The sequence below is a fragment of the Dromiciops gliroides genome, chromosome 1, assembly GCF_019393635.1.
Source record: "Dromiciops gliroides isolate mDroGli1 chromosome 1, mDroGli1.pri, whole genome shotgun sequence".
NCBI lineage: Eukaryota > Metazoa > Chordata > Mammalia > Microbiotheria > Microbiotheriidae > Dromiciops > Dromiciops gliroides.
Window position 1 is genome coordinate 419,959,825 of NC_057861.1, and position 14,866 is coordinate 419,974,690.

The 14,866-nt window shown below is 38.9% G+C and overlaps 1 protein-coding gene across 2 annotated transcripts in view; it reads left to right on the top strand.

Annotated features, from left to right (window-relative positions):
* AGXT2 (alanine--glyoxylate aminotransferase 2) overlaps positions 1–14,866 on the top strand; it is a 56,681-nt gene that overhangs the window by 23,920 nt on the left and 17,895 nt on the right. For both annotated transcript variants that reach the window (XM_043978861.1, XM_043978862.1), the window contains 2 exons: positions 2,870–2,966; positions 3,653–3,746. In XM_043978861.1, the coding sequence (XP_043834796.1) occupies positions 2,870–2,966; positions 3,653–3,746 (191 nt within the window). The remainder of the gene's footprint in view (positions 1–2,869; positions 2,967–3,652; positions 3,747–14,866) is intronic.

Here is a 14,866-nt window from a genome sequence, read left to right on the forward strand (position 1 = left end):
ATCTGTAATGGAAAATGCTAGACAACATCTAGTAAGGTCAGGGGTAAGTCAGGGATGACCACTGTCATTACTGCTATTTTATACAGTGCTTGAAACACTAGCTATATGACTAAAACAATAAAAAGATATTGAGAGAATAACCATAGGCAAAGAGAAAACAAAATTACCATTTTTTCAAATTATATAGTGACTTACTTAGAGAATTTCAGAGGTAAAAATTGATTGAAATTAAAAAATAACTTCAACAAAATAGGAGGATATAAAATAAACCTACACGAATCATCAGACTTTCTGAATATTTCTACCAAAATCTAGCAAGAAGTGATGGAAAGAAAAAATTATAGTCAGAAGTATCTATAAGAAATAAGAAATATGGGGGCAGCTAGGTGGTACAGTGGATAAAGCACCGGCCCTGGATTCAGGAGGACCCAAGTTCAAATCCAACTTCAGACACTTGACACTTACCAGCTGTGTGACCCTGGGCAAGTCATTTGACCCTTACTGCCCCACCAAAAAAAAAAAAAAACAACAACAACAACCAAAAAAAAGAAGAAATAAGAAATATTTGGGAGTCCACCTACTAAGATAAATATGAGAATTATATAAATATAACTTTAAAACCCTCTTTACATAAATACAGACACAAATAATTGAAGACCTATTCATTGACCACAACAATATAATCAAAATGATACTACTTAAGTTGATTTGCTTATTCAGTCACATGAAAATCAAAATACCTAAGACATAACTTGTAAAACTATAAAAATAATAAGAAAACTCAAATGGAGTAATAAAAGGTCTAAAATGAAATAATGGAAAAGGTGAAAAAGAAGTGGACCTAATAATACCAGATATCAAACTATACATCAAAGTACTAATCATCAAAACTATTTGATTGGCTGCTAGGTGGCGCAATGGATAGAGCACTGGCCCTGGAGTCAGGAGTACCTGAGTTCAAATCCGGCCTCAGACATTTAACACTTACTAGCTGTATGACCCTGGGCAAGTCACTTAACCCCAATTGCCTCACTAAAAAACAAAAAAACCAAAAAACTATGATGCTGGTTAAGAGAAATTGATCAACAGAACATCTTAGGTATACAAGATCCAGGATCAATCAATAGAATTGTGTTCAATTAACCCAAGTATACCAACCATTTCACTAGTCTGTAAAAACAACTCAGAAAATTGGAAATCTGACAGAAATTAGGTTTAGAGCAATATCTCACACTACATATCACAATTAATCCTAACCAAATACATCATGTAATAAACAGATTAGAAGGGCAAAGAAAAAGATACCTTCCACAACTATGGGTATGGAAATAGTTCTTCACCAAACAAGGGGCAGAGAAAAATCACAATATATAAAATGAGCAATATTGCGTACATAAATGTAATTGAAATTAGAAAGGAAATAGTAAAGTGAAGAAAAAATTTTCAGCTAACTTCTCTGATAAAGATCTGTTATTCAAAATACCTAGAGAATTTATTCAAAGATGTAAGAACCGCATCCTTTCCCCAACCGATAAATTGTCAAAGGATATGAATAGGCAGTTTTCAAAAGAACAAATGCAAGCTATCAAAACCCACATAAAAAAACATTATCCTAATTATTAATGATAAGAGAAATGCAAATTAGAGTAACTCCAAGGTTATCCCTCACCCCCATCCAAATGGCAAAGATAATTTTTTTTAAATGGCATTTGTTGGAGGAACTATGAGATGAGAGTCACCTAATGTTTTATTGGTTGATCTGCTAATTGGTTCAACTATTCTGTAAAGAAATTTGGAAGTACAGCCAAAGGTCATTAAAATACAAGATCCAAAGTTACCACCATTAAGATTACACCCCAAAGGTATCAAAGAAAAAGGGAAAAAACCTATGAGTAGGGGGCAGCTAGGTGGCGCAGTGGATAGAGCACCGGCCCTGGAGTCAGGAGTACCTGAGTTCAAATCCAGCCTCAGACACTTAACACTTACTAGCTGTGTGACCCTGGGCAAGTCACTTAACCCCGATTGCCTCACTAAAAAAAAACTATGAGTGTTTGTATGTGTGTGCTTTTTGTTGTTAGCAAGAACTATAAACGAAGAAAGTGCCCATCAAAAGGAAAATAGCTACAAAATGATGGTAAATGAATGTAAAAGAACATTGTTGAACCATAACAAACAAGAGGAGCAGATTCAGAAACATTTGGGAAGACTTTCATGAAGTGAGGTAGAGTGAAGTAAACAGAACCAGGAAAACAATTTATACAAGGACTGTAACATTATAAGAGAAAGCACCTTTAAATAATTCAGAATTATGATCAATGAAGTCAACAACTAGTACTCCAGAAGATTAATACTTCCTGCCTCTTGATAGAGACATGTAAAATGAGAATGTTTTCAGATAGGCAATTTACAGGTATGTTTTATATAGATATACTTATTTGTTGCAAGAGAGGGTGTTGATTTGGGGAGCAGGGAAAAATTGTGGAGGGGTGAATGGTAGTAATAACAATCCCCTCCCCCCCCCAACAAAAAGGAAAAGAACATTAAAAATAAACTTACACAATATGGAGAAGAGATCGGAAACTGAGTCACAGATAAGCAAGATAGTACTGGAATTACCATGTTACATTTATTGTATTTAAAAAAAAAAAAAGCTATATATACCAGAGATTCATGGTTTCACATACAATGTTTTTCTGGTTTTTGTAAGTAGAAATGATCAAGTTGATACCTGTTAAGTTCATAATTTTCAAAAAAAAATCATTGTGAACCTCCTTTTCTTTGAGGCCTTTATTCCCTTGCTACCAAGGCCAAAGTCCATGAGCATAGGATCAAACTGAAATTAACATGCTCCCAATTCTTTCCTTGACAGGGGAGCATATCATGGACACAGTCCTTATACCATTGGCTTGACAAATGTAGGAACATACAAGCCAAGAAGAATTGCCAGTGGATCAAGTTGCCAAACAGTGAAGTTTTCTTTCTGTGTACCTTTTCTCTAGAGGCTGTTGGGTAACAAGAATGATCAGTCCTCATTTTCTTAGCATCATGTTCAACATTTAGACCAGTGCCTTGTACCCCATGGGTTCTCATTTCTGTTTAACTGAACTGAAGAGCATTTGAAGAAATGTTTCTTGGAATGATTTTTTGGAGCCTAAGTAATAATTAACAGTGGGGTTTGTAATTTGTTTGTTGTTTTGTTTTTTTTTTTTTAAAGAATATCAGGTAGGCTGGAAATGAATGCCTTGAAATTAGTTCTCAGAGAACTGGTGCTGAATGCTCTTAAATTTCCAGTCATCATTCTCACCTTCTGTCCTAATTTCCTGTGCCAGGGTTCTTCACTGCCAGAATCACACATCTAATTATCCCTCTCATTCTGTCAAATGCCCTTCTCCATAGAAATCTTGGGCAAGTTGTCTCTAGGCTGAACATTAAAATCAGTTTCTTTTGCAAAGTGCCCAAATTTCATATTTCTAAGAAAAATATTCTCTTCAGAGAATTATATTAGGATTTCTTCAGCAATGGGGGCATGGGTGGGCAAAATCTCAATATCAAATGAAGATATATTCTTCCTGTGATTGGTATTAGATTCCCCTGCAAGTTGGCTGTCTTCTTACTAAGTGATTTACTGACCTCCTTCTTTTGTCATTATCAGACAATGTGTCCAGATGTTTTTCGTGGCCCATGGGGAGGAAGCCAATGTCGAGATTCTCTGGTGCAAACAATTAGGAAATGCGACTGTACTCCAGGTTAGATTGGAGGGGACAGGGGTGCGGGAAAATTGGAATGGGGAGAGGGGAAAAATACAATTGGAGAGTAGAAATTGAAGGGAAGATCCATTTACAAGTGTAGAATTGAATGGAAAAAGTAGACAAGGAAACCATGCTAGAAACTGACTTTTCATTAAGGGTCAGATAGCTTTACCCTTGAGAGGCAATATGGCAGAAAACATAGATAGAGGGCCATCTTTGGAATCAGGAAAACCTAGGCTAGAATTCTACCTCTGACACTGACTACCTTTGTGGCTATATAGATAAATCATTTAAATACTCAGTGTCCCCAAGCAATTCTCCAAGTCTTTATGTTTCAGACTGGTTGCCAATCTCTATTAATGGAGTTTCCAATACTGAGAGCTCCTCACACTGATAAAATCAATGTGTAGGCCAAAAAAATCCCTCAGCTGCATGTCTAAGTCTTCTCTCATTCAAATTGTAGTATCAAGGCTCCTATTTGGGGGGGGGGCGGAAATGAATCAGTTAAGTTTATGATAAAACAATATTTGGTACTGAGAGTATATAAACTGTGAAATGAAATGCTCTATTAGCTATTGCTCAGTTACTAATTTTAAGAGAAAAAATGAATGTCTCTGGAATTACTGGAGAATTGCTAGTGAGGGAAGAGGAAAAAAACTTGTAAAAATGTCAACATTCCAGCATTCTCTGTTCAAGAAGATCCCAGAGGATACCAGAATGCCAACTAGAATTGAGAGCATCTGTCAAAATAGCAGGTCTTCTTAAAAGCTGCTGACATGTCCTGCAAACATTTGAAAAACACACTCACGAAAAATAATTCTACATTTAAATCATGTTTTCTGCCTTCTTAACCCATTCTCTTTCCCACAGCAGAGGAGGGCATAAAAATAACATCATCCAGTCCTTGTCGATCATCCTCCTGTCACATATTTGCCATCCAAAGATGCTGTCCTTTTGAATAGTTACCCCCCCAAATTACTTCCTTGAAAAAGGACTGAAATGCTACAATTAAAGGAATAGTTGAAAGGCTCGGTGCTGGGGAATGCTGAGGACTACTCCTCAGCATATTGAGGCAGAAAAGACCATTCCAAAAGTAAGCCTTAAATGGTGGCTTCAGAAGGAAGAAAATTCTTAGTCATTTCGTTATCAATCACTAAAACTTGGTGGTATAGGATTGATGACTATACCATGACCCTAAAACAGAGTACCTAATTCAAAAAGAACAGAATAAAAAGTGAAATAGAAAGGCATTATATATGAAGAAGATACTTTGAGGAAATCTAGGAACTGAATTAGGGCAGCATAATGGGGGAAATATCAGCTGACAGAGAAACATAGGCAATACCATCGTGGGAGTATGCTACATGCCACTGGGACAGAAGGAAGAAGTAGTTCTAAAAAGATCACAAACCAGGAACAGAGGCATGATAATAGTGATAGGGAATTTTATCCAGACCTTTGCTAGAACTCTCATGCTTTCAAAAGTAAAGCAGTGGGGCAGCTAGATGGCGCAGTGGATAGAGCACCGGCCCTGGAGTCAGGAGTACCTGAGTTCAAATCCGGCCTCAGACACTTAACACTTACTAGCTGTGTGACCCTAGGCAAGTCACTTAACCCCAATTGCCTCACTAAAAAAAAAAAAAAAAAAAAAAAGTAAAGCAGCAGGACAGCTAGGTGGCACAGTGGATAGAACACCGGCCCTGGAGTCAGGAATACCTGAGTTCAAATCCAGTCTCAGACACTTAACATTTATTAGCTGTGTGACCCTGGGCAAGTTACTTAACCCCAATTGCCTCACTTAAAAAAAAAAAAAGTAAAGCAGTTATCTTTGTAACCCTGGGCAAGTCACAAAAGCAAATGAGGGATTCTTGGCTTTCCTTAATGATAATTTCATTATTTAAAACAAGACTCAAAAAAGGAAGACATTATGAGGGGAATGGCTATTCTGGACCTGATTCAGACCAGTAGGGAGGAAGTGATTGCTAAAGTAGAAATAGTGAACACCTTCAGAGAAAATGACTACTTTATCTTAGAATTGAAGACAATAATTATCATAACATTTACATAGTGCTTTCATTTTTTAAAAGAGAAGAAAATTAATCATGATCTAAGGTTTATAGCCTGGGGTTTAACTGCAGTGCTTCCTTTGGAACCAAAGAATGCCTGACATTTAGCTAGAGGCCAGAACACCTGTATCTGTCACTACAAAACCAAAGTGCATATACTTGGCTCCAAGAGAAATACTCTAATCCAACCCTCCCCACTATACACGCAACCTGTACTGAGGGGCAGCTAGGTGGCGCAGTGGATAAAGCACTGGCCCTGGAGTCAAGAGGACCTGAGTTCAAGTTTCAACTCAAACACTTAATAGCTGTGTGACCCTGGGCAAGTCGCTTAACCTCAAATTCCTTAAACATCCAGGGCTATTTCCAGTTGTCCTGATATATATCTTGCCACTGGACCCAGATAGCTCTGGAGGAGAGAGTGAGGCTGGTGACTTGCACAGTCCTCCCTCAATTTTAATTCAGTGCAAGTCATGACATCACCCTGATGTCATGATCCTCTTAGAGAACAAAGGCCAAACAACAACAACTTGTATTTGAGGAGAGTACATTTCTTTCTTTCCTTCTTTCTTCCTTCCTTTCTTTTTTTTTTTTGGGGGGGGGGCAATGAGAATTAAGTGATTTGCCCAGGGTCACACGGCTAGTAAGTGTCAAGTGTCTGAGGCTGGATTTGAACTCAGGTCCTCCTGAATCCAGGGCCAGTGCTTTATCCACTGTGCCACCTAGCTGCCCCCTTGGAGAACATATTTCAAAGAGCTCAGAGAGAATAGGGCAACCCCCTGGCCTAATATGCTCTGGAGGATGCTGGTCAAGACAGATTGAAAGCATTCAAAAGGAAGGCAGAGTCAAGATGGCAAAGTAAAAGGAAGCAATCGAGCCCAGCTCAACTCTGTCACTTCTCTACAATGATGTAGAAAATGTGCCAGACCAAATTCTGATTGGGAAAGCCAAGAAAAAGTCATGATGATTCATTTTTCCAATCCAGGGAAGCTTGGGGAGAGATTCAGAGAGGCCTGCAGACACTGAAGTCAGAGACTGTTCAGGAACACATTCATCACAGAGCATTCTGGAGCACGAGGATAGAAAGTGGGCCAAGGCAGGGCACCAGGACAGGCAGAATCCCTATACAGGATGGATGCCATCTGGCAGCTTTGTCACACACTATCCCGTTAGGGGTCACAGATTCAAGGCAGAACGCAGAGGAGGTTGTAAGTGTGGGCTTTTAGCTATCTACTCAACAAATAACAAGTTCCAGAAATGTTGTGGTGTGGTTCTGATTCCCAGAGTAGAGCATTGACTTAGTTCTAGAAGTTAGCCCAGCATCTAGGTTTGCAGCAAAATAACCAGGAGTCCTGGACCAAAGGGGAACCAGTAGTTCAGTTGAACCAAACCTACAGAACCTCCCAGGGGGCTATCAGTGACAGAGTCCAGCAATAGTCTACTGGGTGTTCCTGGGTGAGGAACTTACAAAGCTCAGACCAGGTCCCAGCAAGCAGGGAAGGTGAAGGGAATTTTGCCCCAACCTGAAGAGAACACACCAGGTTTGTATTTCTGCCAATGCCAAGAAAAAGCCATATATGCACAAAGTGCAGCTTAATCTCCCAACCTGGGAGGATTAAAGGGCTTGAGAAATACATGTCTAATTTTGAAATGATCAAGGAGAATTAAAGGAAGGGACAGAAACAAGCATTTATTAAACACTTTCTGTGTGCCAGGCACTATGCTAAGCACTTTACAAATATTATCTCATTTGATCCTTAAAATATCCCTGAGAAGTAGGTGCTATCATTATCCAAATTTTACAGGTCAGAAAACTGAGGTTAACTGACTTGACAGGGTCACACAGCCACTAAGTGTCTAAGGACATATTTAAACTCAGTTCTTCCTGACTCCAGGCCCAAAGCACTATCCATTGTACTCCCAGCTGCCTCTAATTAAGGAATTAAAAAAGGAACAAGTATTTTAAGGGGGTAAAGGTACCTGAAAAAGAGGGTAGAGGGCTCTTGCCTTCATGGAGATTTCAGCCTCAAAGGCCAAGTCTGGTGGCCACATGGTGAAATGTAAATCATATTGGACTGGAAATCAGGAATCCTGGAGAGAACCATAGGAAAAGAGGCTGAGCTATCAAGGAATACCCTCAAGAACAGGCACCAAACAACGATATGGCAGGGGTGCCTAGCAAGAGCTATTGAAAATCTGAAAAAGGTGTTGCATTAATCAATCAATCAATCAATCAATTAATTGAGATCACGTTAACACCTAACTAGAAACAGAGTAGAAAATCTGCTAAAGCAACAACTCTGGATTCCCATCTTCATCTAACTTAATTCAAAACAAAAGTCAAAAGGCTAAGGAGTCGATGCTGCACAAAGAACAAAATAAACAATTCAACATGAATCAAAAATTGTATTACAGAGACTTGAGATATAAAGAAATCAATGGCAAAAAAGCACCCTTAAAAGAAAGAATGTGGGGAACAGCTGGTTGTCAAAAAAGTCACAAGAAGTCCCACTCAACAAAATACAAGCTGAAATGAATATAAAACAGAAAGTTTTGCATGTCATTAAGATAATGAAAAACAGAAAAGTTCTATCAAGAGAAATGACAAATTCTAGCTTCCTTGCAAGATCAATTAGAAATCAGCACAGCCAGATAAAATTGGTGATTATTGGTTCAAATACTGCACAGAAGGGCATGAATTAGTAGCAAAGCACTTTACTCCTGAGAAGTCAGCTTGCTGCCACTTTTCTTAACACGAGGCATTAAGTATTTACTATCAACAATGAGAATGCCAGCAACCCCTGCAAATAAAGGTCAGTTGTGTGTTTATGTATTTTATGCAAAGCATTCACAATTGATAAGAAAACAGTTAAAAGATTTAGGAATTAAAAGAGTACCAGGGGTGTAAAAAGTGACTTATTATCTATTTCATAATTATTTAGCAAACTTCCCCAAAGCTCTGTAGTATTTATATAGCCTTTGTTAATTGCTGCAAAGCCTTCAACTCACACAGGTTATTCATGTACTGTAAATGTGTAATATAAACCTAAGGGCCATGGGAAAGCTAGCATATTTGATGTCCGAGTGGAAAACTGTCCTCTACTTAAAGCAAGCCACGAATGCGATAATATCAAAAACAAATTGCTATCAGATGTGGCACTTTTCAGGAAGAAAGTTTAAGCCCATTGTGATTCTGTTTAGCTTTTAATTCATTATCATCTCTATAAATAGGAAGAATGGCTTCCAGCTCAAACAGGAAATCAAGCAAAAGCATCTTATTAATCATGATGTAAACAGATAACATCAAATTGTATGGTTCCACTGAAAAACACATTAATCAGTTCATATCATGGAACAACAATAACTAACTAAATAAAGCACTTTATTGCAAAGTACTTTACATACAGTCTATCATTTCATTTGATCCTCACAACACCCTGTGACTTAACTCTCCTTAGTCTGGCACTGTCCACACAACTCAGTACTAGCAAAGAGCAAGGTTTTGTTTTGCTATCCTATGTTGCAGCTCCTCCTCACTGTTCCCTCCTTTGGTCACTGGTTCCATGCCTCCCTGGTCCAAAAATCTTTTTCCCCATTTATTTCACTGAATCACTCCACTACTACCTTATTGTCCCTGTCTGGTATGAGCCACTTCTCTCCAGGGACAATGCAGATGCCACAGTCTTCAATTCAAGCCCTTCTTTAGGTCTTTGTATGCTCTAGCATCTTTCCCTGACCACAGCTCCTTCCTTCTTGTGGGGTCACATGGATGCAGTGACCATGAGCTCCTATCTTTCTCCAAGACCACATATGGTTTCTCATCTTTGTCTCAGTGGCTTATAGTGACAGGGCAATCTTCTCACCCACAGAAGACTCAAACTGCCTTTCCTTAAAAACTGCTGTCCCCATTTGGGTTATTCCATACCATCAGCTGAAAACAAACTTCTTCTGACAGCTCTGTCACTTGTTACCTGCTCAAAGGCCTTCTTCAGTGGCTCGCCACTGCCTACAGCATAAGGTAAATACAAAGTCCTTATAAGCTGGCCTTCTAGTCCTTCTACCATCTGACTCCAACCTATTTTTCCACCTTATTTCCTACTACTACTTTCATATAATCTACTTTCAAGCTAAACTGGACTATTCCCCATTTCCCAAATGGCAAGTTTGGGAAATGAAGGAATTTCTCTGCCCTCACTCCAGTCTTTATATACTTACATACATACATATGTGTGTATGTATATATATTTGGATAGACTACTCTCCCCCAACTTTTACCCAGACCTGGGATGGCATTTCTCCACATGTCCACATTTTGAAATCATTCTGTTCCTTTATGACTCAATTCAGGTGCAAATGCCCCCATGGAACATACCCTGATCCCTATTCATCAAGGAGTAGTGATTCCCTCCTCAATTTCTTATCCCTCTCTGTTTGAACTCTCTTTTGAACTTATCAGTATTTAATTTATATCATATATCTACTAGATAGAAGATAGAAAGATAAATAGATATGTGTGTATATATATTCACATATATGTGTATTATGTATATGTATGCACACACATATGTATGTTTATCTAAATAGATAGCTGGACAACTAGGTGGTGCAGTGGATAGAGTGCTAGGCCTGGAGTCAAGAAGACCTGAGTTTGAATCTGACCTCAGACACTGACTAGTGTGTGACCCTGGGCAAGTCACTTAACCTGTTGGCTTAGTTTTCTCATCTATGAAATGAGCTGGAGAAGAAAATGGCAAACCACTGCAGTATTTTTGCCAAGAAAACCCCAAATGGGATCACAAAGAGTCAGATATAACTGACACAACTAAACAATAACAACAATAAGATGACAGATAGATAGACAGAGATAGAGATATATTTTAACTAGCTTAGTGATATAGATATATAGATCTGTTATATCTCAGAGAGGTTAAGTGATCGGTCCATTGTCACACAGTAAGCAGCTCAGCTAGGATTTTAACTTAGGTCTTCCTAACTCTCAATCCAGGACTCTATCCACTAAGCCATACTGTCTGTATGCATGTGCCCCATGTCCCTTTTATATAGTAGGTGCTCAGTAACTTTTTGTCTAAATGTTTGTTGAGCTGAACAGTTCTCAGAATGGTCTCCTTGCTCAATCTTCCTGCCGTTACCATGACAACGGCAATGATGATGAGATATGCACTCTCTCTGTCAGTGACAGCCTGACATGGAGAAACAGTGATGTACAAATTCGACTGAAAATAGATCAAGCACTGATTGTTACAAACATAGCCTTGTACTCAAGGACAGGGGGATGGGATGGGCGTGGGGGGGGGGACACACAGACCAGATTTCCCGAGTGTCCCTCCCCCAATAAAAGATATAACATTTAGTTTTGATGCTCTCTTTAACTTATTTCTCTTTGTAGACTTCCTTGCTCATGTCCATCTATTTATTTAAGATACAAGGAGAGAGTTTCCTCTAGTTGAGGACAAACTTCAGTAATGATAATGGAAGAACTTCAGTGACTTGAGGTACCTGCTTGTTTATCAGTTAGATATATTGATCAGGAGCATTGGTAGTCTTGCTAAAGATTATGATTCCAACCTTCATGGTCCTTGACAATTTTCCCTTTCCACAATACATGTCCAGTCAGGTCATGAGACATCTCTGCCCCCTCAAAGAGTCCCATAGAAACACATAGGCCATTTCCCATGAATCCCCACTCCCTTAGTAGCGCCAATTTTCAATGCCCCCATCTGAATAATAGGAATCTCCAAAGTAGTCTTCATTACTCAAACTGTCTTCCTCCTGTGCCATTTGTATAAACTTCTACTTTACCCTTTTCCACCAGCCTGCCTTTAGTCACACAATTCTAGAAGTCTGTAGTAATACCCTCACGATATGTATAAAATGCCTTTCCCCATCTCTACTTAATGAAAACATGCTCATCCTTGAAGACCTAGATCAAACACCAGCTACTCCATGAAACTTTCCATGGATTCCATTCCCCAGTTAGAAGTGATCTTTCTTTCCTCAGTTCTTATATAACATTTAAAGTCCTCTATAATCTGCCTCCAACCTACCTTTCTAGTCCTCTTTCATGCTACAGTCCTTCTCACACTCTCCATTAGAGTCAAGCTAACCTCCAGTTTACTATACATAACATCCCAATATCTGTGCTTTGTTCATGGTCCCCCGTGAACAACCTCTTCATCTCAACCTAGAATTCCTAATTTCCTTCAAAGTATAGCTCAAGCTTCTACACAAGTCCTCTTCTGATTTCCCTGGTTATTATAACTCTCTCCCTCCCTCTTGACATTTCCTTGTATTACTTGGTATATGCTTTGAATTTATCTGTGTGCATGTTTCTTCCCTTAGAGTCAAGTACTATTTTGTTTTAATGTTTCTATCCCAAGCCCTTAACAAAGCATCTTTCCCATAGTGGGCCCTCAATGAATTTTTGTAGAATTAAATTCCCCTATTTCTCTTGCCTTTTCTTTCCTATTTAATTTCACTCCTGTGCAGCTTTATTGAAAATTATGGTTAAGACATAAGTCATAGATGATGATATGGTCCTTTGGTATCACTAATTAACCAGTGGTAGAAACAGAAACCATTACCTCGACATATTACTGCTTAGGGGGCAGCTAGATGGCGCAGTAGATAAAGCACCGGCACTGGATTCAGGAGGACCTAAGTTCAAATCTGGCTTCAGACACTTGACCCTGGGCAAGTCACTTAACCCTCAATGCCCTGCAAGAAAAAAAAAAAAGACATATTACTGCTTAGGCCATGAAAAATGATAGATGATATGCCTACTAATAAGTCAAGCCTTGAACTGAATTTTTATGCTGGGTATCCCTAAAAAGGTCTCCTACCAGAACTCATTGCCATTACTAATCATGGCTTTCCAAGAAAGAAAAGATAAAAGTTGTTTGTTTGTACCATTGAATGACTGTCCCAGATTGCTGCTGCAATATATATCCTAGTAAACCAAAGCTCCTTTTTATGATTTACTGTGACTTCCAGGGGGCCCTTTATTAACTTGCCTCCCTCGTCTCACATTCATTTCTATTTCCATTTTCTTGAATGAGAGGTAGCATGGAGTAATAGTGGACATGATGGATAGCATGTAGAATGCTGGAAATAGAGTTAAGAAGATATGATTCCACTCCCACTCCTGGTTGGAAGTTGTGTGTACTAAAGGCATGAGCAAGTCCCTTAACTGCTCTGAGCATTAAGGGACCGTAATTCTAAGTTATAGACTCACTACTAATTAAAATTGTGACATGAAAGATCCTAGAGGAGCCCAGCTCTCCCATAAACATCCTAGCAAATATTTTAAAGGGTATCATATTGAACAATAATCAAAAAGACAAAAAAAAACCTTTCATCCTGTACATAGTAGCAGAGGAACATGGCCAAAGACCATGAACCAGAGGAGATAGAAGCTAAGGGGGACTCCTATAAATGGAAACTAAACCCAGAAGGATTTTGGCCCTGGAGTGTTAGGGCAGAAGTAGGGTCACTGTACAAGGAGACCGGATCATGAAGTGCATAACTCACTTGGAGCCAAAGCAGGAGATAAGAACAGCACAGCATGAGGCACCCAGGGCTCTCAGGGCCCTAATATCTTTGTTGTTGTTCTTTGTCCTTCATTCTCAAAGAGGACCATGACATCAGGGTGATGTCATGACTTGCAATGAATTGTATTTAAGTGAGAGAGGGCTATACAAAGTCACTAACCTCACTCTCTCCTCCAGAGCCATGTGGGTCCAGTAGCAAGATATATATCAGGATGACTGGAGATGGCTCGGGATATTTTAAGGCAATTGGGGGTGAATTACTTGCCCAGGGTCACACACTTAGTGTCAGGGGAAATTTGAACTCAGGTTCTCCTGAATCCAGAGCCAATGTTCTATCCACTACACCACCTAGCTGCCCCCCTAATATCTATATTCCTCTCAGTGACAGCAAGAGCCAGGGGTAGCTCAGTACCCAGGAATGTCAGATGCCTAAGACAAGTACAATTTCTGACATCCAGTCAGGGCTTGCCAGGACCAGAGCTGGGGACAGATCAAACTCCCAATGAAAGATTATGTAAGCAAAAGGAAACAGAAATAGCACCGAAGCCCACATCTCCACTGAACTACCTGGAAACTGAGGCAAAAATCAGAGACTGCCACAGAGGACGGGGCAGCCTAGTTCCAGATCCAGAACATTAACAGTGACATCCATGCTGCAAAGGAGACAGGATGAAACAAGGTTTTCTTACCTTATTTGAGAGTGTGAGAAACAGAGTCCCAACTGAGGAACTGAAACTATAAACAAAATGAGTAAACAAATGCAAACAATAAAGAAACATTATACATTAAGAAAAGCTTCAGAGATAAATCCAGAAGAAACAGATATTACCAAAATAAACATAAATAGAACTTCAGAGGAAAGTATGGTCATAAGGTCTCCAATGGTGCCTGAAAGAAGTGAAACAAATTAAAAATTAAATTAGAGTTCTTAATGGGGGAAAAAATAAAAGGTGAGTAAGTAGCTGAGAAGAGAAGGCTGAAAAACTCACTCAAGTAGTAGATGCCCTAAAAAGTACAATAAAAGAAACAGAATTCATTGATTCCATGAGATAAAAAGAAATATAAGAAAAAATCAAAAACAAAAATTAAACATTAGAATATACAAAGCATTTATTATCTTTATTATCAAAAACAAATGACTTGAAAAAACAGATCGAGGAGAGATAATTTAAGAATCATTCAACTAGGGGGCAGCTAGGTGGCACAGGGGATAAAGCACCAGCCCTGGATTCAGGAGTACCTGAGTTCAAATCCAGCCTCAGACACTTGACACTTACTAGCTGTGTGACCCTGGGCAAGTCACTTAACCCCAATTGCCTTACCAAAAAAAATCTTAATTTTAATTAAAAAAAAAAAGAATCATTCAACTACCTAAAAGTTATAGCCAAACAAAAAACTTGGTTATTTTATTTCAAGAAATCATATAAAAGAAAATTACCCAGATCTCTCAAGACCATACAACAATGTGAAAATAGCAAGAATCAAC